This window comes from Lissotriton helveticus, chromosome 1_1, assembly GCF_964261635.1.
Source record: "Lissotriton helveticus chromosome 1_1, aLisHel1.1, whole genome shotgun sequence".
Lineage (NCBI taxonomy): Eukaryota > Metazoa > Chordata > Amphibia > Caudata > Salamandridae > Lissotriton > Lissotriton helveticus.
Window position 1 is genome coordinate 524,880,382 of NC_136057.1, and position 24,344 is coordinate 524,904,725.

Consider the following 24,344-nt stretch of genomic DNA (forward strand, 5'->3'; position numbering starts at 1 on the left):
GACATCGGCTCCCTCCCCAACCACGGCGAAACTGCTGCCCTCATCCTCTTGGACCTCTCTGCAGCATTCAACATCGTCTCCCACCACACCCTAACCACTAGACTCCATGATGCCAGCATCCACGACTAGGCCCTCGACTGGGTCCGATCCTTCCTCACAGGCAGAACACAATGGGTCAGACTTCCATCATACCTCTTGGAACCAACAGAGACCAACTCCGGAATGCCCCAGGGCTCCTCTCTCAGACCCACCCTCTCCAATGTCAACATGTCCTCCTCTCAACCATCGTCAGGATCCACGGACTCAACATCATCACCTACGCTGATGACATACAGCTGATCCTCTCTCTCACCAACAAACCAAACCTCACCATGCACAACTTCCAAGAAGGGGTGAAAGCTGTCACCACCTGGATGAAGAACAGTTGCCTTAAGCTCAATTTCGGACAAGACAGAAGTCCTCATCCTTGGATCCACCCCTTCAACATAGAATGATACCTGGTGGCCTTCTGCACTAGGAACTCCCCCCATCATGACGGACCATCAAGAAAACCTCAGCATCATACTAGAAGCATCGATCACTCCACCCTGTTCACCCTGGCCACCGTCCCAAAGATTCGCAAGACCACAACTGGGGGAAAGTCCTTCTCCATCCTCGCTGCTAAGACCTGGAACATCCTACCCCTCCACCTCAGACTATCTCCCACGCTACCCCAGTTCAAGAAGGACCTCAAGACCTGGCTTTTCTAATGACCCCCACTTTTAGATGGATCTGCTACCCTCCTCCCTCCAGCACCTTAAGACCCTCACAGGAGAGTGGTTGCGCTTTACCAACCCTTGATTGATTGACTGATTGAAGAGCTGCAAGAGATCCTCAGATCACTGTCTGGAACATCAGAAAAAGAAGGACTGCCTTGTTTGATCCTTGGACTACACAACAGAAAGCTTTCACTCAGAGAGTCTCTAACTGTTGTACTCACAAGGCCCCATAAATAAAGGACTTTGCGAGACTCAAAGGAAAAGGAGTGGGCTCCCTGATGAGCAGCAGGTACAACAGAGCAGGAAGAAATCACCTGCTAAGCCAAAGAGGGGAACAACCAAGCTCACCACTTACGACTGGATCTTTCCTGCACTGTGCAGGTGCATTGTGGGAGATTGAGTCCTAGCCTCCAAGAGGTAATCCAGAGTCTTTGGTCCTTTATCTGGTGCTACTGGACCCTTGTTTTCTCCAAAGGAACCAAGAAACTACAAGATTTGAGAGTTTCAGAACTTGCTTCAAAGGGTTACAGAAAGCTCTGGGAGGGGACCATCTCAATGTTGAGAGTTAAGCCACCAATATCAATACACCTTTTGGATTGACCTTGATGCATCACCTTGCTGAAAAGTTCCAGGAGAGCCCAACTCCACACCAAGGGAAAAGCCGTCAACGACTGCTTCTAGACTCTCTTCACTGTCAACATCTAATGTTCGACACCCAGTTTTTCACTGAACCACCAAGCTGTAGCAGGCTGCTGTCATCGACTTGAACTTTGGTAACGAAAACCTGCCGACAAGCTCATTCTCAAGGTAAAAGCTCCCAAAAAGGGCCTGATTATGAGTGTAGTGGATAGGATACTCTGCCACAAAAATGACAGATATCCCGTCCATCATATTGCAAGTTCCACAGGATATACCGGAGAGGAGTTGGCCTAACGGCTAGGGCGGCCGACCTCAAATCTGGGAAACTGAGTTTGGTCTCGGCAATGACGCTGAACATCCTGTGATTCTGGGCAGATCACTTATCTTCCTGTGCCTAACAAAAATGAATGTGTGTCCTCATATAACGTTACTGGTGCTATGTAAAGCGCTCTGATACCCGAAACCTTTGGGTGAAGTTCGCGCTATACAAAACTCTGCAAAAAAAAAAGAAAAATAATGGAACTTGAAATATGGTGGATGGAATATCTGTCACGTCATGTTTGTGGCGGAGTATCCCATCCGCCAAACTCCTATTCAAGCCCTTAGTCCGAAAGGAAAACTTTTGACTGAGGGCTAGCCTTCAACCTATCCATCCAGCTCTCCATCGCGGTTGGCCTTCAACTTTACCTTTGCCCCGGACCAGCGCGACCAGATGACCGTGAGTGGACTTTAGACTTTAGGCTTTTTGACGCTATAATGCACAATATCTCTGGTTGCCTACATTAGATTTTTGTTGATTTGGTGTCATTTTAAAGACAGAAATATTTCCTATTTTTATAAATTGGTGTTGGATTTTTATTGTGTTGTCTTTCACTTGCTTGTTATTTTGGTGGTTTAAATGCTTTACACATATCGGTCTCCTAATTTAAGCCGGACTGCTTGTTTGCTAAACTGCCAAGTGTTAATTTACTTGAGACTTAACTAGACCTATTAGTGATTGTGAAATTATTACGAGTTGAGTGTGAATACACCCACCTTCTAATAGCCATTTCCTACATCAATTCATCGGGGTAGGGTTTTCGAGATTTGAGAATTCTGTGTGGGGTATTATCACATTCTCAGATATTTTTAAGCACATATCAGCCAGGTAAAATGAAGCATGTATAAAGTGTTGTACAAATTTCCATTAAAGAATGGGAAAGTCATAATACAGCTGTATTTCCGAAACCTGGAATTACCAATCTCCATGAAATCAGTCATTTCGAGTGCAAAATTACTTCCATCAAAGCTTTTTTACATTCAGTAACACAATGTTGCTGTAGATTGAGAAGGTTTAATCACTTTATGGTAGTACCATTAGTTTGCAATGTACAAAATAGAATTACACTTACCCATTGTGTATTTGGCTTGTGTACAAGATGTGCGCTTTAAAATTTCATAAACCTTAAGGAAGAGAGAAAAATAATCATGTAACACGTTTCCCTTCTATTAATCAAAAACGTAAAGAGAAATTACAAGCATTTCATACAGTAATTAGCATTGAAACGTATACAAGTTTAAGGAAAATGTTTAGGTCAATGATGTGCTATTTCAACCATTTATACATTAAAATGAACAAAATTAAATAAAATCTTTCAAAATAAACGACGAGTTGTAAGATGTGATGTTGGCCCACCTGGATAATTCAGAAATGTTAGAAATCATAGCGGCCACCATGAGTTGCACGGTCATCCTCTTATGGATGCAAATTCACATATTGTGGTAAGAACGAGATGACAAATGCCACGGTTTAACCACATCTGAATGTACCAGGTGTAATAACACCTAGGCATTGTTCCACCCATCAAAGATTCAAGTGGAATATGTGATGGGTAACTTGGCAGTAATGGGGGAACCAAGAGGAAACAGGTGCGGACTTTAGAACCCTGCATATTCAGGATAACAGGCATGTAATTATAACACGATATTGGTGGGTTAATGCCATACAGAAACTGAAAACTTGGGTGTGAAGTTGGCTCCCCTCCATTACTACAGAACTTGTTTTTGTGCCAATACAGATAACTGAGAGATGTAAATCAAATTCTAATTTTACCATAACGGTGTTTAAATAGCAAAACGTGTCTGCTGCTGATATAGGGTTTAGACATCTTGAACAATGTTGTGATAATGTATAGGGAACGTTTTCGGGGGTGTGCATTGAGAATGTGTATTTCATTATCAACTCTGTAACAATTTTTAACATTTAGAAAAAAGGTGGAGTCTGTAAAAATGCCTGTAACCCATCTATAATTATTTAGACTTGTACCTTCAAATCAGTTCTATAAATCTAGCAAGATATGTTTCACAAAATACAAAAATGAACGGAAAATGTGGACATTCCGTTAAATAATTTGGACGAAATCGACCACCATAAAATGCAAAACTCTCCGTTTTGAGAGCTTGGAGGATGAATGTAATGAGGTGGGCTCTGGAAAGCTTAGAATATTTTATAACAAAGGGGCTGACTTGAAGTTTGGTGGATGGGTTCGTCACAGTCTTGGGCTTTTCCGTGTAAAATATTATAAGGTCACTGTAAGAAATTGAGAGGGCTGAGAGTCCACTCACGTAATAAACACAATCCTGGTCAGGGTAAACCACAAAAGTCACTAAATAACCAGTGCTGAGCTCATTGGTAGTTTGGCACACATGCAGTCAGGCTTAACTTAGAGGCAACGTGCAACATTTTTATTTAGCACTCAAAGAGTAGTGGAGTGAAAACACAACACAAGAGTAAATGTTAATAAATAAAATGACAACAAAACAATAAAAATTCAATTAAAAATGTATGTGTTATGAAATGTGAAAGTTTTACGTAAAAATAACCCTCAGAAGCACGAAGAGCCAATTGTGGTTATCTGGTTGCGATGGACCGGGTCAAAAGTTCAAGATAACCACAATGGAGTGCAAGTCAGATACAGTGAACAGGTTTGTCCTGGTACAAAGATTATCTTCTAACTTAGTGCAGTTCCACAGGAGGAGCCTCAGTTGGAGCTTCACATTGGCGAGGGACCGCGGGGAGATCATTGTTGGTGCTAAAAGCTGGTCACCTGTAAGAACTTCTCATTGGAGGAAATTATGTGAAAAGCACTGTGCCAGTGAAGTCTGTATTTTGTAGCTCGGAAAGTTGCTTAGACTGTCAACTTCAGGTCTCGAGTCAGCCTCAGTGAAGTCCACTCGGTTCGCAATGAGACAGAGGATGGTTCATTTTGTGGCGAAGACTCTAGGACATCTGGATTTTCACCTGGAGTCAAATTCTTGCAGTTTTTAGATTGGAGTAGAACACTCTGACAACAAGGGTCCACCACCTGTGGGGCACCTATTGGGGTACAGATGTCACTCCAGCAGAGGCCCGCAACTTGTTCCAGGGAGGTTCGGGTAGTGCTGGTCAGCTGTGCAGTTCCATTTAAGGCCTCTGGAAGCTTGTTGCGTCCCTGTAGCTCAAACAGGAGTCATCCAACTGAGCCTGTGAGTTACTTCTGGGGTCAAGGCAAGCAGGTCCAGTCTTCTTTCAGGTCTCAGACAGCAGGGCAGTCTTCCTTCTGAGTCTCCACAGTCCAGTAGTATTTTGCTGATAGGTTCTGAGGGTGACACATTTATTCCCAGTGCCATTGTGTCTGTGGGGATCACCCTCTTTGTCTAACCCTAAACTAGTTCTGGTCAGTTCATTCATGTTCCCTGGGTTTGGTTCTAATCTGTCTAGGGGACTTAGGGCAGGTGAGAGCTCCATTAGCCAGTGGCAGGGTAGGTATTTTCAAGGGGTGGCTAGCTACTAAGCTACCTGTTGAAGCTCAGACAGGTCTGCGTACAACCCGCCAGGCAATCCTGCTCAAGAGAATAACACCTTAACCCTCACCCAAAGCCATTATTTCATTTGTCTGTGAGGCATAGACATCACATGACAGGAGAGCCATTACCAGCCTTATCAGCCTGGACAATGTCAGAAAAGAACATTGAGTAAAGGCAAAAAAACGCTAACTTTTTAAAGTGGTGTTTTCATAAAAGCAATTTAAACAAGCATTTACAATGCAACGGTTTCGCCTTTGGAAAAGTTAGAGCTATTGGCAATGTAAAGGACAATGCCATTTATTTATCTGTTTTCAAAACCAACACATAAATACAAATTTTGTAATTTACAATGCCAATAGCTCAAACTTTTCCAAAGGCGAAACCGTTGCATTGTAAATGCTTGTTTTTGTTTTGCTCACTGAGTTAACATGGAGAGTGCTGAAAGCAAAGGCCTTGCCCCTCGATAGGCCTCAAGCTGCTATTCACTGATGCGGCCTAACAAGGCACTATATGCCCGTGGTTGCTTTTATTTCCATTCAGAGGGGGGCGTAGTCTCGCAGTTCGTGACTGAGTATGCACCTTTTAGAAAAAAATTATGACAAAGTGTCCAGTGGAAGGGAAGGATTGCAGAAATGCCTTGGGCGAGGAGAAGCTGCAAGGGTGTGAGAGCTCTGTGAGGGAAGGAAGAGTAACAAAGCACATTGGTAAACCTAAGGCGGCCAACAATCTTTGTATAGGGAAGAGGCGGCACCAGTACTGTAAACGAGTTCGAATATTGACTCCAGCAGTGGATGTGTTAGGGGAGGGGTGCTATTCTTAAGGATATGAGAGGGATGTCTAGGGGTGAAGATCAGTCACAGGCTGCTGGTGAACTGCAGAGGCAAAAGGCACTTCAGGGGCTCGTTGTGTGAGCCTGGGCAAATTGCTTATTTTCCATATGCTTAATTAAATGCAACTTTCAAAATTAAGAGTGCTTAAAGAAGGTAAATGCCCATATAAGGCACTTTGTACAAGAGTGAATAAACCGGAATACGTGTTTATTCCGTGACGTGTTGCTACCTCAGTTGCATGGCACATGTGACCTTACACAAAAGTGTCCCCATTACCACAGCAAATGGTCTCTATGTACAAAGATTATAAATGTAAGAGGCTGAGACGGCTATTTGTGAAATCAAGTATAGGTGCCCTGCGCAGTCTACACAGATCCCTGCACCAGGCGCGTGAACCCACTGGGCTGCCACCCCTCCCTCCAGAGCAGATTCGGGGCAGCATGAATCAGAACGGTAAGTACATATAAAAAAAACTGAACAGCAAGAACTAATGCTGCTTATAAAATAGAAACGCGCTTTTGCGCTGTGGGTAGTAACAATAAAGCAATCAGGGTCCAGTGTTTTGCTACCACAGGGAGGCCGTTCTCTTCTCAATACCCCTTCTAAATTCAACCCAACGAAAGAGAGAAGTTGGGGAGGCTGATTCAATCCCCTTTACACTGTCACTCAGGGAAAATCAGTGCACATGTTTTCAGCAAAATTATGTTAATTGATTAGTGAGAATCGCATAATACTTGCATGCACGCAATTTCACGTTGAACACTGAATGAGTGCACATGTATGCGCGTGCATTCTATGTGCGTACGTTTTACACATTTCTTCACAGCACAGTGTTATTTTTTTCAAGACAGTTCTCATAATTAACAATTTAACAGACCAGCACATCGTTCTACGAAGTAAACAGTGGGAAATATATATTCTAACAGAGACAGTGGCTGAAGCCGGACCCCAATACACAAACGTCCACCAGGCATGCGTAGGAGAGCCGGCCACTGAGCATGCATACCAAAGGTATGCCCACAACAGCGCCCCTCCCCCACACAGCGAGTTCCATCCTCTCAGAGCCCTCCTAGGAGATCACAGGTGACAAGGGCTCGTCAGAGCAATGAGAGGAGGGGACACGTCAGTCCTCCGTTCTCTGGCTCCATGGTGGAGTTGCGTTGCATTATTACAACTCTCATGACATGCAAATTGGCGGGGGGGGGCTTTTCTGCGTAGTGTTTACACACAACGCAATTCTCCGTTTATAGACCAGTTGGGCCGCCTACCCATTCGAGGTTACTAAACATTCGTAGTACAGGCTTCCAGAAGTGTAGATGGGGGGAGGTGTGGGGGGATGAAAAGGATGGCATGCAGCAGCGCGGACTTAAAGCACCGCAGCCAGGGAAGAGGGGGCGGGTGAGCAGCGAGTAACTGCGATGCACCAGCACCCCCTCTCGCCCTGTCGGTGGGCTCCCCAGGCTGCAGGTGGGCAGGAGAGGGGGCAGGGAAGCTTCCGCTCTTCGCCCTGAGGTACCCTTCCCAATTCCCTCCTCACAACCTTTTCCCTGCAGGGGTTTCCCGTAGTACCACCTATCATGATGATATACACATATGAGTCAGAAGGAGGAGGGGCGGGGGAGGTGGTAAGCAGGCCTCTCTATCGAAAGGTGACACAAACCAATATCTCTTTGGAAGAAATGGGTGTCACGCCCCCCTCCCCCACTGGAAGGAACGAGGGACAGGAATGCACGGAAAGGAAAAAGATGGGAGAGCTGATGGACAAGCATGCGTGCCAAGGATGGAATGGGCAAGCCCCCCCCCTCCCACCCAGGGAGGGATATCTGGCAGCATCCTTACTTTCCAGGTGCCAAGAAGAGCTGGTACTTCTCGGTGAAGCTGCCGGTGGTCGCCATGCCGAGTCCCCCGGGTAGGTGATGCCGCCTGGAGTGAGGCTGGTGTGTACCTGGCACGGAGCTAGGCGGAAATGGCACAGGCGCCAGCCGGTGCGGGCTGCTCCTCTGCCCGCTCGTGCCCCCTGGAGCGCGGCACCTTCCTGCTGCCGCTCCCCCTGCCTTCTCCTCTCACTCCTGCTTTGAAATTCACGGCACGCAGTTTTTGCCCATTGTTTTTATCCCTGGTGTAATCTGAATGCTCAACGCGAACCGGATGAATAAGGTAAGACCAATCACCAGGGGTCCGCACCTCGAAGCAGGAAGCGAGCAAGAAAGAAAAACAAGTCAGGTCCCGGGCCGCGCTGTGATTGGCTGACGTCACGGGGGTGTCCCGGGCCGGCAGCCAATCACAGCGCGGCCCAGGAATGACGTCACGGGGGTGTCCCGGGCCGGCAGCCAATCGCAGCGCGGCCTGGGACAAAGGGGCTGGGCTTAAAAAAAGCACCAGAAACGCCCCCGAATCGCGTTTTCAAGAGAAAGCGCCATTGACAGCCTCTGTCTCCCAATGGCTAGTCTCCATTTATGGAGCTAGCCAATTGGAAACAGAGGCGGTCCAAACATCCCTACTGAAGACAAAAGTTTTCGATCTGGGAGGGGCAAGCCCCTCGCCAGGTCGAAACCTAAAAACGACTTTACGGTTAAAGAGAAATAAATATTACAACTAAAATGAGTGGGACAATTATGTTTTTATCTGCTCCCGAACTGAAGTTATCACTTACCACGTATAATAAGGTAACTCAGCCTTAGTCTAGTGGAGAGCTAGCCTTGCTACAGTGAAAAACAACATTGCCAGGAAATGGAAACTTAAGTACACAGATCCCACTTTCCAAAATTCCATGCACCCTGCCCTATGAGCCATGAGGGCCTACCTTGGGATGACTTATAAGTATCGGTTGAAGGTTTAGGCCTAGCAAAAGGTTTATTTATGCTTGAGTCATGTTTTGCAGTGCTATTTTAGTGGGTGGCACAATGAGTGCTGCAGCATACTTGTAGCATTTAAGTTAGAGACCCAAGGGTGCATGTAGTACCATTTACTAAGGCGTATAAGTAAATCAAATGTGCCAATTATTTGAGTACCATTTTTACCATGTTTAGAAGGGAGAGCACAAGCACTTTACCACTGATCAGCAGTGTTAAAGTGTACAGAGTCCTAAAGGCCAATGCACACTGGTTCAGCAAAGGGAGGCAAACATATGCAGTGGTTCTGAAGAAAGGACAAGGTCCAACAGTCATTAATCAATCAGGTTTCTTGTAAAGCACGACAACTCACTCGAAGGGTCTCAAGGCACTAAGTGGAGGCAGTGTGGATCTGCGGTTCAGTCGAAGAGCCAGGTCTTGAGGTCATTCCAGAATTGAGTCAGCGACGGTGATTGCCTTAGATGCAGCGGCAGGGAGTTCCAGGTCTTTGCAGCGAAGGAAGAGAAGGATTTCCCTCCAGCCGTGGTCTTGCAGATCCGTGGAAACGTGGCTAGGGCACGTTGGGTGGAGAGGAGATGTCTGGTGGGTGTGTGGAAGGAGAGACAGGGTTAAGGTATGCAGGTCTAGTGTTGTGGAGGGCTTTGTAGGCATGGATGAGGGGCTTGAAGGTGATTCTCTTGTTGACTGGAGGCCAGTGAAGTTCTCTCTAGTGACTGGTGATGTGGCTGCTGTGGTATCTGTTCAGGATGACTCTGGCCGAATTGTTCTGGATGTTCTACAGTTTCTTTAGGAGTTTGTGGGTGGTGTCGGTTTAGAGTGTGTTATAGGAGTATCCTATGGCACTTGTAATAAGGAGGATGGGATATCCATCACATCTGTGATGGAGTAACCTGATAAGTTTTGGGGATTTCACTCTAGAACTCTACCATAGAGAGAGAATTCTCTGGACCCTCTGGTTCTAAGGAGTTAATCAATGTACCAACATGAGACAGAGAATCTAATGGACTGCAACCCCGCAACCCACTGAGCATTACATGAGTAAGCTAAATATCATGCATTGATCAGCCCCCTGAAACTTCACAGGAATAATTTATAAACCCCCCACCCCACTTGCATCATGCATAGACACAAACAAAAACACAAGGAGCATAGAAATATATTTGTAAGATGAATTAAAATCAACATCCTATCAATGTGAAAAGTAGTTGTTATAAAAAGTAAACATGATAGCAGCAGTGACATTTATCAGCAGGTAGAACAACAAGAACAACAGAAAATGTGACACATCATGACAGTATTTTAGGGTTTTACTGCATCTCCCAACCCCTCCCTTCCCTTAGCTCACTAACCTAAGCTTAGCATCAGCAAGCCAATGTGTTTACATCTATTGGATCACCAGCAGTGGCAACCCCTTGGAGCAGAATACTTCTTTATCAAGTAATGCTTTGCTCCAGTTTGTACTCTGCCTGAATATTGGTTAACTGGTTTGATGCTGAGGATAGCTACAGGCCATTATCTGGACCAGTCTTCGTGTGCCGAGGACTGCTTCAGCCCACCCTCGCACCTGAGGCAGGAAAATTCCTCTGGTGCATACACTAGGGGGATTTTCTTTTGCTATTTTAAGCCTCGAGAGCTGAGGAAGAGATTCCCTAGCACCTAAGGTTGGTTTATTTTTCTCTGTGCAATAAAGGCGATCGGCGCGCATGAAGTAACTAAAACTCATGTCCTCATGGAACTATAACTCGCACCCTCACCATTCACAGTTTTTTCATCAATAACTTAACTGCAAATGTTGCAGTGATATTATCAATAATGTCGCAGGTGATGTATTAGCTGGGGTAATTAACAGTTAATGGCGAGGGTGCAAGTTACAGTTACTTGAAATAACAGCTGAATTTCTAGGGTTTTGTTCATGTAAAGTCCGAGCCTAACTATAACGAGCCTGTAATCTCTGTTTTTTTTGTGAACTTCTAAGGTTATTTTTAATTTTACTTCCTAACTATAATGCCCCTGTAACCTTTTATTTTTTAAGTCAATTTCTAGTTTTTTTATCGTTAAGTAAAATGACCATCACAATGAATGGTGGCGGGGGGAGTTGGAAGACGGCCAGGCATGGCATTGTGCTGCCCCACCAAGCTTGCTGCTCCTGCCTCACCATCCATTGTCCAGGTCCATGCCTCTGCTCCCTCATTACAGCCCAGTGTGGCCATTGTTCTGCTTCTGGCCTTCCCTTATGCTATGAACAATTAGCTAGCTGCCCCATTCACCTCCTCCCTACCGTCTGTTGCCCGAGCAGATGCACCAGCCTCTTTACTCCTGCCCTGCATGGTGCAATGTACTGCCACTGTCCTCCATTCCGCTTGATGTCCCTGCCTACTCCTCCTGCCCTTCGTTACCCAATTTATGCCCTCCTGTTTAGACTTTGTACTTAGCTTGCTGCCGCTACCCTCCTTCACCACCATACAATTCTGTGTACATGCCCCTGTTCCCTCCTTTTTGCTCACCATATTCCATGGACCTTCCTCTGCTCCTCCCACCTACTCTGAATGTTCTGATGAGCTGCCACTGATCCGCAAACCTGCCTAGCATAGTCTGATGACTGCCATCTGTGCCTGTCCCTGCCACTTTCACCCTGCCTGTCTGAGTTCCACGTTCCCATCCCCTCCCTCCTGTCCATGGGTCATTTTGCTGCCACTCCCTTCTGCCCTCCATGCTCTGTTGTGCTGCAACTGCTCCCACTTTCTTTCCTGCATAGTCTGCTGTGAATCCCCTTTCCCTGCCCTCTCTTGCCTTCATACAACCTTTACCCATCCCTTCTGCCCTCCATGGTCCTTGTGAGGGTCCCTGCCCCCTCTCTCTTGCCCACCATGGCCGTTGTGCTATCACTAACCCTCCCGCTTGCCATGCAAGGCCCTTGTGTTGCCAAAGCCCCTCCCACCTGCCCTGTGTTGTCAACTTGTTGCCCCTACATCCTCCCACCTTTTCATCTTCCCTCTGTTGCCTGTGTGAAAGTTCTAATAGTCTCACTCTTGCCCACCATGGTGTGTTGTGCTTCTAGTGCCCATCACACTTGCCCTCGATGGTCAGCTTGCTGCTCTAGCATTGACCCTTGACCCTGCCCTCAGTTTTCAATTTGAAGACCCCTGCCCCTCTCTCCTGCCTTTCATGGTCAGTTATGCTACAACTCTTCTCCTGTTTTTCCGGTATGGTCAGCCTGATGCCCTTTCCTTTTTTCCCTCTGCTCTCTGTTGTCCATGCGCATGGCCCTGTCTCCTTCCTATTGCTTTCCATGGTATGTTGTGCTGCACTGCCGTCCCGCTTGCCCTGTGTGGTTTATATGCTGCTGCAACCCCTGATGATTTGCCCTGTAAGGTCAGCTTGGTGCCCCTACCCATCACCCTCCTGCCCTCTGTTATCTAAGTTCATGTCCCTACCCCATTCCTCCTTCTCTCTGTGATCCAATGTACCATACTTGTCAACATTCTGAACTTGGTAAATGGGAGATTTTGAAAAAGAAAATACCTGGGGATTTTATTTTTCCTAATGACATACATTACAAAGGAAGAGATTTTAGGTAGGATAAAGATAAAATAATCCCTCTTGGTCTTAAAAATATCGGGAGTCTCCTGCCTGAATTAGGCCTGTTGGATAGTATGAGTGTACTGCCAGTGCCTTTTCCTTCTGCCTCATAGTCTGTTTTGCTGCCACAGCCCCACCCACCTGCAAAGCGTGGTCAGCGTGTTGCCTCTGCACCCTCCTCTCCCCTCCTCTCTGTTTCCAATTATCTGAGTGTGTGCCCCTGACATCTGCCTCCCCACAGAATTCTAAAGAATAACTAGATTGCTAACATTCTGCATTTCAAACAAAAGTGTGACACGTCTGACGTCATCTGGATGCGCTTAAAATGGAGCGATGATATAAGCCCTAACATCATGAAGACAAGTTTGGCTCTTATCAATGGGGTCACAAATCAGACGGCTTCCCCGATTGCCGTATGGACGACTCTCTGCGTACAACTGGTCACGCTTTTTCCTGTTAAACAACACCAACACAATGCCAGCACAATCCGGCAGTTCTCACTCTCAACCCAGTCGAGGGCGTTGAAGAAAGCCAGGAACAACGCCTTGCGGGCACTTACAAAATCCCCAGGAAATTATGATCTCAGTCATGTGTACAAATTAGCGCAAAAATCATTCAGGATGGCCTCACAAAAAGACAAACGTCTATATCAAAACCAGCTATGGGCCAAGCTCCTTTGGGAAAGCAAAAACCGCAATGCGAGAACATTTTGGGCCTTGATCAACCGCTCCAACTCGGGGGCATCAAAAGTTGGGTCGGCAAACATACAGGAATCAGACTGGGCCGCCTTCCTGACCGACCACTTTAGGTCCCCAGAAAGCACAGTGACAACATAAACCAGTCCCTCTAAAGCGGTAGAAGCACCCCAAAGCATCTGCAGACGCAAGAACATAAACTGTGAAGGCTATTGTACAGATGACATTAAGATCAACGAAGAAATGGTTGTCAACGCTGTGTCAAAAGCAAGATCGGATGGGGCCCCGGGCCAAAACGGTTTGCCTCAGAGACTGTTCAAATCCAACAAAGCTCTTTGGTCGGGGCACTTAACCACCTTGTTTAACTTTGTGCTTAGGACTTCAACTGTTCCAGATTCCTGGCGTGGGGCTATAATTCACCAATCCATAAATCAGGCTCCCGTGCCACTCCAAGCAACTATAGACTAATTGCCCTCCTTGACATCGAGGCAAAGCATTACGCAGGCATTCTTCTGAAGGAGCTGAAGGGATGGGCAGAACAGCGTAATTTGTTACCAATGAACCAAACAGGCTTTACTGCCAATTCAGGGACCCAGACTAACTTGCTCACATTGTCTATAATTATCGACAAAACGCTTTTATCATCAAGATCCGTGCACTGTTGTTTTGTTGATTTTAAAGCAGCGTTTGACCGGGTCCCAAGGGCAGCTCTATGGGGTAAACTGAAAAAATGGGGGATCCCTGAAAAACTTCTGAATGCGATAATCCAACTTCACTCACACACCTGGGTTCAGGTGAAGCTGGGGTCCGGCACGCACCTCTCACGGAAAATCATGACAACCAGAGGAGTCAAACAGGGGTGCGTGCTGGCCCCCCTCCTTTTTAACCTGTTCATTGCAGACCTGCCGGTCTCACTTGATGAAATAAACAGTCACCCCCCTAAGTTTGGAGGCGTAGCAATAAGCAATCTTCTTTACGCCGACGATCTGGTTCTTTTTAGCCTTACTCGGGTCGGGCTTCAAAGGCTTTTGGACAGGCTACACAGTTACACAATTAAGAACCAACTTGAGGTAAACTTAAAGAAAACCCAAGTTGTGTCCTTTGGAAGGAAACGCAATGGAGGCGGTGCGTGGTCATATAACAATAATAATCTAACAACAGGACGCTCATATAAATACTTAGGGGTCCACTTTGATTCCAGGGGTAACTTCTTCAAACAGCGTGACGAAACTGCAGTAAAAGCCACGATCCTGCAGGTCACATTATCTAAGCTTGCTAAAGAGCTGTCCAGTCCAACTCTCTCATTCCTACTGGAAATTTTGAGAGCAAAAATCGGACCCACCCTTACGTATGGTAATGAAATATTTAGGGGTAAGCTAAACACTCTGAACCAACTTGTGACCAAGATTTACAAAAAAGTGCTACATTTGCCAAAATCTGCCTCTGCTGCCCAAATCAGGCTAGAACTGGGCTTATTGAATCATGAGGCTTTCAACACCGGCATATATCTAAACTTTTGTCACAAACTTAGAAAAGCAGCTATAGGTACTTTAGAGTCTCTAGTTTGGTTGGAGATCAGTCAGAAGAACCCTGGGGGCTCGTATGGCCGCCTTTTTACAGACTCTATCCGCGAAATGGTGGCGGGTGATCTATGGGCTCTCAACCCCAGCATGACAGCATTTAAAATATGTATCAAAAAGAGCGTCAGAATGTGCTCACTCATTATGGACAAAGAGCTACTCCGCAGACGCAGTCATGCATGGTCAGTCATGAACTTTTATGGGCGCATATCTCCGGCTACTTACCTCTCCTGTACTTATTCATTGCATTTAAAGCGGAGTTTTCTGGCCATTATATTGGGGGTTTGGCGTTTTTTAAAAGATCTGCCCACATGGCAGCGTACCACGGAAGATTTAACTTGCAGAGGGTGCGGTATGACAACTGAAACGCTAGAGCACGTGGTTTGCTTATGCCCCGCACTTACGTCCCAACGTAGACTTAAACTCAGGGTAGAGTGGAACAGGTTGGGTGTTCGGACCTGTAGACAGGCAATTATCACCTCTCTGTGCCCAGAAAACATAGCTCTGAATATCGCCATTACAACATATATTCGGGATGCTTATCGCATCTTTACAGCAAAGGCGTAAGGAGAGCAATCCCCCGCGCTGTCCCGCCCACCGACCCAAACCAAGCTGCATTTTAGCCTTTAGTTTTAAGTATAAAATTATGAGTCTTAGTTGTTAAACGCCTGCACATCAATTCCCCCTGCTCTTTGCTAAGTGTTATCGCTGTCTAATACTCAATTGTTTTAATTTTTAAGGTGTAATATAACTCGAGTAACAGGCGTCGATAGATTTTTACTTTTCAACTGTGAAAAAATATGTTTTGAAGTTTTTTAATTTCAATGTACCAATTTGTGGATTCAATTTGTAATGCTTTTAAGGATATTTTTCTTTTATCCGAATAAAGATTTTATATATACATCTGGATGTAATCAAAACGGTAATACCTAAAGCATTTCCTTTAGAAATTATACAAATGAAAGGATATTATTCCCATAGAAATTATTGTTAGTCCCCAAAAAAAACAGAATGAGGACAACTTTTTTGAGTTCTCAAATCGCGACAAAGCACTTTTAAATTATTTGCTATCTTGATTTTTTTATCTAGTTGATCACTTGATTATATGTTGCACTTAGAGGAGAGAATGTGGCATCACAGCCAGAGCTGCAGACTTTGGAATTGGGGAACCAGGTTTGAGTTTCGGCGTCAGCTCGACATCCTGTGATTTTGGGCAAATCACTTAATCTCCCCATGCCTGAAGCTCATAAGGAATGTGTCCTTGTGTAATGTAACTGCTGCTCGTGTAAAGCACTCCAATACATCTGCGCTATATAAAACTGCAAAAACCAAAAAGCGTGTTTTGCATACTTCTGTCATTGGGCTACATTCGGTCTCTTTTCTCTCTGGTGGCCATCTTGGGGGACTTATTTGTAATGAAGCTCCCTAATCTCTCATTTAGTGCAGTATTTTCAGTAGAAAATGCTGTCAGTTTTCCACTTTGATTCCATCAAGATGGTGGTCAGATGTGCCACACTTTTGGCATAATTTCAGAATGTTAGCATGCTAGTTTCTCACTAGAATCCTGTAGTAAACTGCGGATCACCAGAGAGTTAACTCACAGTCTGCTGCTGGTGTTGAAAGTAAATGTTTCAATCTACATGCCAGAATGTTTTAATGAAAAAGAAGAGGAGGATATTTGAGAACTCACTTAAAACGTGTCCTTATTTTTCTTTCTACAACACTAACCATAATTTCTATGACAAAATGAACAGCCTCATTTTGTCCCTTCTTAAATTAAATGGTTTAAGTTTTACCAGTTTGATTCAATCAAGATGACTTCGGGTGTGCCACAAATTTGTTATAACTAAGACTGCTAGCGTTCTAGTTGTTCTTTAAAACACTCTGGGAGACTGCAGTAGAACACAAGTGAATTAACTGATGGGCTGCTACAGTTGGAACTACATGTTTTACTGAGAATTTCAGACTTCATACTCATATTGTAGTGTAGTTCCTATTATCCCAATAGGCTCTGCGCATGGGAATAATACCTTCAATAGTATAGGCCTAGACCAGACGTTAACTAGGTCTACTACTGTCGATATTAGACTTAAAGTTTTGGGTTTGCCAGCTAGCTCAGAGTTCACTAGAAACTTTCTCGAATAGGCAAGGAGGAGTTGAACCTCCCTAGATAGACAAGAAGGGATTTAGTTTCTGACAACCATAGAACATGACAACTTTGCTCTCCCCTAATCAAGAGTGTATCTCGAGAGTCGTGTGAACAAAAGGCAATTTATTTTACTCAGTCAGTACGTGCATTCTTAGTCTCATCAGATTGTAGAGAAAAGGAAGAGACGGGCGTGTTCAATAAAAGATGTTATTTATTGATCAGTCTCTTTTCTCATACAAGAGAAATGGATCGATATTATTGCCATACTTATAGTTAAGTAAAGTGCATACATTAAAAGCAGAAGTATAAAATAATACTGTAAAAACATTGATATGGTTTCTAAGCCATATGATGGTTTAAAATGAATAAAATATATACATACACATATACATTTGACTAATCGTACTCAACTGGTGTTTCTAGCTACGCCTACCCCGTGTACCTGACCTAAGTCTAATACGTGGGCGGGAATAGAAAGTTACAGTTTAAGTTTAGTTTGTTTTGCCAAGTGACTGACTAAAGAATTCTCTGCGAGGGGTTATTCAGTTCTGTACCTGGAATTTAGGATGAATGAGGGATGGTATCTCTCGTCTCTGGTCTCGATATTCCAGGCTGCCTGCGAGGGCCACCCGGAAGCGCCGGAGCTGGATTTCTCGGCAGGAGAAAGCAGCGTCTCGTTCTCAGCGCGTCAAGAAGGCGGGGCTGCGCCAGCGGGGTCTGCTCTGCTCTGGGCTTCGGCAAGTCTGGCTGCTCCGTCCTCGTCACCACCGCGTGTGTTTGCATAGGGCAATATCGGTAATATTTATACCTTTAAGGTGCCGAGATTGACGTAAGGATGGACATAGATACGTCAATAAGGATGTCATACGACTTGGTCGTTAGCACATTCTTTTGCTGAAGTTCTCGAAGAAATCAAAACAATGGCCGCAGGGTTTTTCCCAGGTTGACATAGGTTTGATTTGTTTTGAGAACTCCGTATGCCTCATCAGGGGCTGGAGGAATATCGCTTGTCTAATTAGATGGCAAGCGTTATGACCTAATCAGATAACACGTTCCTGTGCCGTAGTGTGGCTTTATCAGATAACGGTTCCTGCATCATGGGGGTTTTCTGCCTCATGGGCTGGCTGCTAGTTAACCTGTTAACCAGAATAGGGTCAGGAATAGGGGGATCGAAACAGAACCTATAGGAATACATCACACCCACTCCACGCTAACTATGGACATATTTACTAATCTATGCATAGTAAAACATACTGTAGAGTATAGTGTATACCTTACCACCCCAAAATACATAAATGCTTTTTGAATTTATCAAATATACGGAAAAAATGCAGTCATATGTATAGTATGCACTCAAGCTGTAGAATAATGCTAAAGTAATCACGCATTTGTATACATTATTGCTATTGGTATATGAGAATTTACACATGAAATGGCTCTTAATACAGAAAAAAGTTCGAGACCATTCCATAACAGCATAAAATAATTATGAACATACCAGCGGGCAGCTAATGTCTATAAGCTATCTAAAATTAGAAATTTTAGTTCTCTAAGTATAGTTCTTACTTTAAGCAGAAGATAGTGTCCCGAAAAATATGCAAAAATATTTTGGGGCTGCTGAAATATTTTTTTGCTGTCCGTGAACTGGAGGGAAAATTGTTCATGTGACTTTATTATTAAAGTTGAAGGCCAAATTCAGGGAACGCCTTGTACGAGCTTGCTCAAAAGTCTCTATTTCTGCTCTGGTGAGAACATCATATCATTTAGACTCTCGAAAAAGTTGTCAACAGCTTCCTGGGAGAGTTCCACTAACTCGGAAAAAGGGGTAACCATGCATTCGTTCGCATGATTGTCTCCACTGGCGTTTTGATTTGGAATGATGACAGAAGGTCGTACCTGATCGATGCTGCTTTCATCTTGAACTTCACTACCCCTTAATCGTGATGGTGAAGCTTCCACGAATGCCGTCATCAGGATTGGTAGCCGTTGAGGGCAGCACAAAGCATGAGCCTTTATTGGACTCAACAATGTTTCTGCATCCATTGGCGCATCCGATTGTAGCGTCAGACAGGTGTCTAACACGCATTCTTCTCCGCATAGCAGGCACCTTAATATAGGTAAAACACATCGATGCCACATTGGTCAAAATGATAGAAACCAAGTCATGTTCAGGTCTCTAAGCCGGGATAGTCCCAGGATTTTTGATATCCGGTCCCGGTATCCAATGGCTCGGATTGTTTCTTCCCTTGTCGCAGGTGTTTTGTCTGTGACATGGTTTGCCATAACGAAATATAAGGACTAGGAATAGGATTCCTGCAATTAGTCCCAAAATGAGGGGAAGTCCGCCAAAAATCGAATGGACGAAATCTGGAAAAATACCCAGTATGGCTTTGAATGGTGTTAATGCCATCGAAAATACTGTCTTAAATACTTTTGAGACTCCACTGGTATCAGAAATATTTAAGATTTCATTCAGGATTTCTGCGAAATGTATGGGGGAATTAGTTGATAACAATGAATGTATCTCTGCAGTCGTCCTTGCGACCTGGAGATCATACGTTTCTTTTGATGACGTGAGCTTTGTCGGCGTCTGAAGAAGCACTGTTTTCATTCTGCTTAAAGTGTCTATTCGAATAGAAGTAATTTTCAAGTTGGGCCATGCCCTTGCCTCCCTGTCTGGAAAGGAGCTGGGGAACAATGAGTGTCCACAGCACTTGACCTTCGCAGTCGTAGTTACGAGATAAGGAGTCCCGGGCATAAGACTACAACATCTGCGATCTACAATTAGAATGTAACTCCCATTATAGAGTCTTTGAAAGAATGGTTCTATCTCTGTTGCAGGTGCGCCTTGCTGGTGACATGAAAGGTTATTTGAATTCCCTTCACAGGCTCCGTGCAAACTAATTCCATTACACAGAAGTGTACCGCTTAGTGACATCGCACAATTATTGCCACTAAGAAACACTTTCTGTCCTTTATTACTGACACATGCATGTGAATAGGGCAGGTTCCATGTTGTTTTAATGTACCCTTTTCCCAATTTTTCGTACATGCCAGCCTGTATATATTTTTGGCAGTATTGAAACCTGAAGGTTGATATTGGAATATTAATTATCCCATGTATTATCCATTCACTGACAGGTCGTTCTGACATTGTCACTGGTAATCTTTCGAGTTTCTCAATGCTCAGGATTGTATAATCAGCACCCTTTTGTGCCATACTGATTTGTCTATCAGTAAGGTTAAAGATATGGAATAGTGACGTTGTGTTGATTAAACGCCAAGGCACATAGCCTGAACGCAGATTTTGTAACGTCCAGCCAAGCTGTACAATAGAACGCAATTGAGACTGACCGTGTTGTAATAACAGTAAGTCTTGCGATAATATGTCGATTGCTGAAGACACAATGCTGTCCAGAGAAAAAATTCTGGAGGACAGAGTCATTAACCCATTGTCCACTACAGAAAGTGATTTTTCCAAATTAATACGGTCAATTTCCCGTATCCTTTCTGCTGTCTCAATTTGAGTAACCTTCCAGGCCTCATTGTATGCTGCATATACAGAGGCTGCTATGAAACGTTTTTGACGCTGTTTGCGTGGTCCCATAGTGAAATCACGCAAGTCAGCACCATCAGTCAGTAAAGTTAGGTGTTGCTTAATTTCTGCCAGTGTGGAAGTTTGTAGCCATTGAAGGCATAATTTGCCCACACTGTAGGTGGTTATTATCCCTGGGTGTTGTCTTTGAGGATATCTAGGGTCTGGCCTGGTCAATTTGAACCCCTGTGTTTTGTTCAGGAATCTGTCTTGACAGTTATTAGTATCTGTGGGCCAGATCAACCACTTTTCCCAATCTGGATGTGTTCTGTTTTTGTTTAATACATAATTTACGTCTATCTCTTCATCTGTAGAGCTATTGCTGTTCATTGTTGGTTTTGGAATAGACGGTTTATTTAAGTCTTTGATTTTGGCTAGGCCAAGACAGGTGGTTTGTTGAACAGTGTCATTTAAAAATATAATTTGTTCTGGGATCATGCAGGCTCTAAACAAAGATTCTATACCCTGTACTTGCCATTCTTTTGTACCCCAAACACTTTTCACTTTAACATGTTTGTCCCAGTAATCAAAACCAAAAGTATTAATTTTTTCAAAGAATGAGTCTGAATATATCAATTTCGTGTTTGTTATCATGGTCTTTGTCCCTGTCTTATTTGACAATTTGAAATAAAATGTTTCAGCATTACTTGTGTTAAAACCTGAAAAATATGGATATTTGTCATAAAAGGTTCTTGAGCTTCCTTTTGGAGGGGTTGCACAATGTTCCCATTGATTATATTTTAAAACATTTCTAGGTTGTGCAGATTTATGTAAAAAATGGTTACCATAGTGGTTGTAGCAATACATACTATCATAATTTGTAGAACCCTGCAAATAATCATGTTTGGTAAATTTAGCAGACATTACTAAGTCAGACATCATGTTATTTATACTTTCGAAGTCCCAATCATCAGCAAATGAGCTTGGTTTTACAAAGTCACTCAATGAGATCTTAATTTGGTGTGGATATTTCAGGATTTCAACCGGACCATAAATTTCGTAGTCAGTGTTGTCCCATGCTACCCCACCCGGTATAGGATTGGCTGTGAAGTTGACTGAAGAAAGTTCTCTTTTCTCGACGTGTGAAGATGTGTGTGGTTTGAGGATCAAGTTGATTTTCTGACTTGCTGTGTCCATTTTGGCATATTTTCCCTCAATGAAGCGTCCCAATGTTAGTATCATGATGAGCCAAAGTATGAGGATAAATGCACCAAAACCCACCCAAAGTTCGATCCATGGAGAAATCAGATATGTTTCTTTCAGTTGTTTCAAAAGTACTTTAACTTTATCTTTAAAGGTTTTTGTTGATGGCTGTGTCTTTGATTCAGTGAAACCTTCAGAGGAATCATCGAAGTTTATGAAGTAGCCGGATGCAGTTCTGTCAATTGTTCCAATTGCTTCAGGATCACTGTTTCTTGCATATTCGTTTGTTACTTCATTATAGGTTGGTGTGTCTCTGCTAAATGTTTTTATTTGGGTTTTCAGAGGTTTAAGTTCCATTGCATTGTTGCATAGTCCTTGTTGTTCTTCTGTAGGCGTTTCGAATGTGATTAGCCTCTTTGTTAGGACCTCTGTACTGGTAGCAAACCTTGGTGTTCTGCTACTTATTGGGAGTCCACTTGGCCTACTATTTGTTATCGGCCACATGATTGTGGTTTTACCAGGTCGATGGATACAACTCGGTTCTCCTTTTTACCAGCAAGCGGCGGTAGTACTACTGATCTTGTCCCGTTGACAGACAAGACAGGAACTGCTTTTCTGTAAGAAGGCCCAAATTCCTTCTTTACCGCAATCTTTTCTCTGACTAGATCCCCGACTTTTGGAATCCAGACAGGTCTTGCTGGGACAGGTGGTGGTTCTTCAGTGGTTGTTGGCTGTTGTTTCAACTTTATGTTGCTCAGGTCTTTTCTTGTTTCGTTTAAGTCCTGCAAAATAGCCAAACGGTCTTTGATATCAAAGCTTTTTTCCTTCACCACTGAAGTTTGACTGTCAAGGTCAGAGATTAACATCCTAGTTCCAAATAATAATTCGTACGGACTGAATCCCTTCAGAGAATTTCTTGGCAACTTATTTAGACTACGTTGGACACTTATTAGATGTTTGACCCACCCAGCTCCCGAACCTAATACCTTTGCCGTTATAGATTGCTTTATGTCACGGTTTTTTCTTTCAACAATTCCGTTCCCCTCAGGGTGAAATGGACAAGAGTACCGCAATGTCACGCCCATGCTGACCATGGCCTCCTTATAAGCTCTAGAGCTAAAAGCAGGACCGTGGTCCGAATGCAGCATGCCAATTGCGTATGTGCCGATAAAGACTCGCAAATCTTTTATAACAGTTCTGGCGTCAGCCGTTCCCTGGGGCCACATCCATATGAATCTCGTGCATGAGTCCACTGCAACCAAGATATATTTATAGTTACCATCCCTTTGTAAGGGACCACAGTGGTCTAGGTAAACACAGGCTAATGGTTTATCCGAGATTAGAAGGGGCGTCTGCGCTGGGCGTCTCACCGTTGATACTTTCATTCTTTGACAAATTTCACATTCTAAAACATAGTTCCTTGTTTGTCTTCTCATTTGTGGCCACCAGTATCTCTGTTTTAATAATGATACTGTGGCTGAGACGCCAGCATGTATAGAAGCAAGCCCTTCGTGTGCCGCTATTATCAGTCCTAACCTATGTTCCATGTTTGGAATTGCCCTATCCCCCACTCCAGGGATTCGAGCAAAAGGAACATTGTTTGCATCAGTTATGTATGAGTATTTTATAGGAAAGCCTTTCGGGAGTGTTACTATCGAATCCTTTTCTGTAGCGCTGACAGCCTGTAATATTTCGCTGTCTATTTTTGTTTTTGACCGTGTGATGGCAGCTACGGAAGCCGTTTGCACAGCTGCCTTCGCGGCCTCATCAGCCAATGAATTCCCTGCAACGTGAACGCCATCACGTTGATGACTCAGTGTATGTCTCACGTGAGTCTTTGGTAGTTCTTTCTGTAAAAGAACTACTTGTTCCCAGAGCATTTTATGCTTGATTGTGCCTCCTTTTGCATCCTTAAAACCATTCTGAAGCCAGATCTGCAAGTATTCATTATAAGACTGAACGCAATAATACGAATCGCACACTATGAGTGTGGGGAATTCTCGATCGGTATTTTCAAGCGCCATCTTGAATGCCAGTAGTTCAGCTCGCTGAGCTGTACAATCTCCTAGAGATTGCGTTTTAGTGACGGCTGGTTTAAATTTCCCTTCGTGCCAGCGACCTTTAACAATCGCACACGCAGCACTGTAAGCTTGTTTACCCCCCACTGCGGGTTGTGCTGATCCGTCTGTATATATTATACAGCCGTAATGTTCAAGAGGCAGAATTTCGGTCGGCGGAGGACATTCAAATTCATATTGGAGAAATTCTTGTGTTTTTAAGTTAGGATCAAATTCGTATGCCACGTCTGTTGCAGCAAGAGAATTAGCCCATTGTATCCATCTTGGATGGAGCGCTTTAGCATTTGGAATGCTTGCTTTTGTTACAGCCTCTAGGGCTGGTATCGGTGTCACGATTATTATTCGTTTACCTTGTGCCAGGGCTCGTTCTTTTGCTATAGCTGTCTGTGTTGCAGTTAGAATTTTTTCCGTTGGGCTAAATTTCATTTCAGCCTTAGTGTACAAGTGTGATTTGAATGCAATTGGTACCTTTTCTCCCTCATTAGAGGTCAGGTATGTGAATCCGCATCTTCCTGGGATGACTCGAATCACAAGATTGCGTGTGTTGTCACGTGTTTCTAATTTTGTTTTAATTAACATATCTGTTTGTAAGGATCTCAGAATTTCTGTGTGTATTTGAGT

General features: G+C 44.1%; 1 protein-coding gene across 1 annotated transcript in view; it reads right to left on the bottom strand.

Moving 5' to 3' along the window:
* Nucleotides 1–24,344, bottom strand: part of ANO2 (anoctamin 2) — a 1,767,324-nt gene that overhangs the window by 1,014,959 nt on the left and 728,021 nt on the right. The window contains exon 7 of the mRNA XM_078673987.1: nt 2,789–2,840. Within this exon, the coding sequence (XP_078530113.1) occupies nt 2,789–2,840 (52 nt within the window). The remainder of the gene's footprint in view (nt 1–2,788; nt 2,841–24,344) is intronic.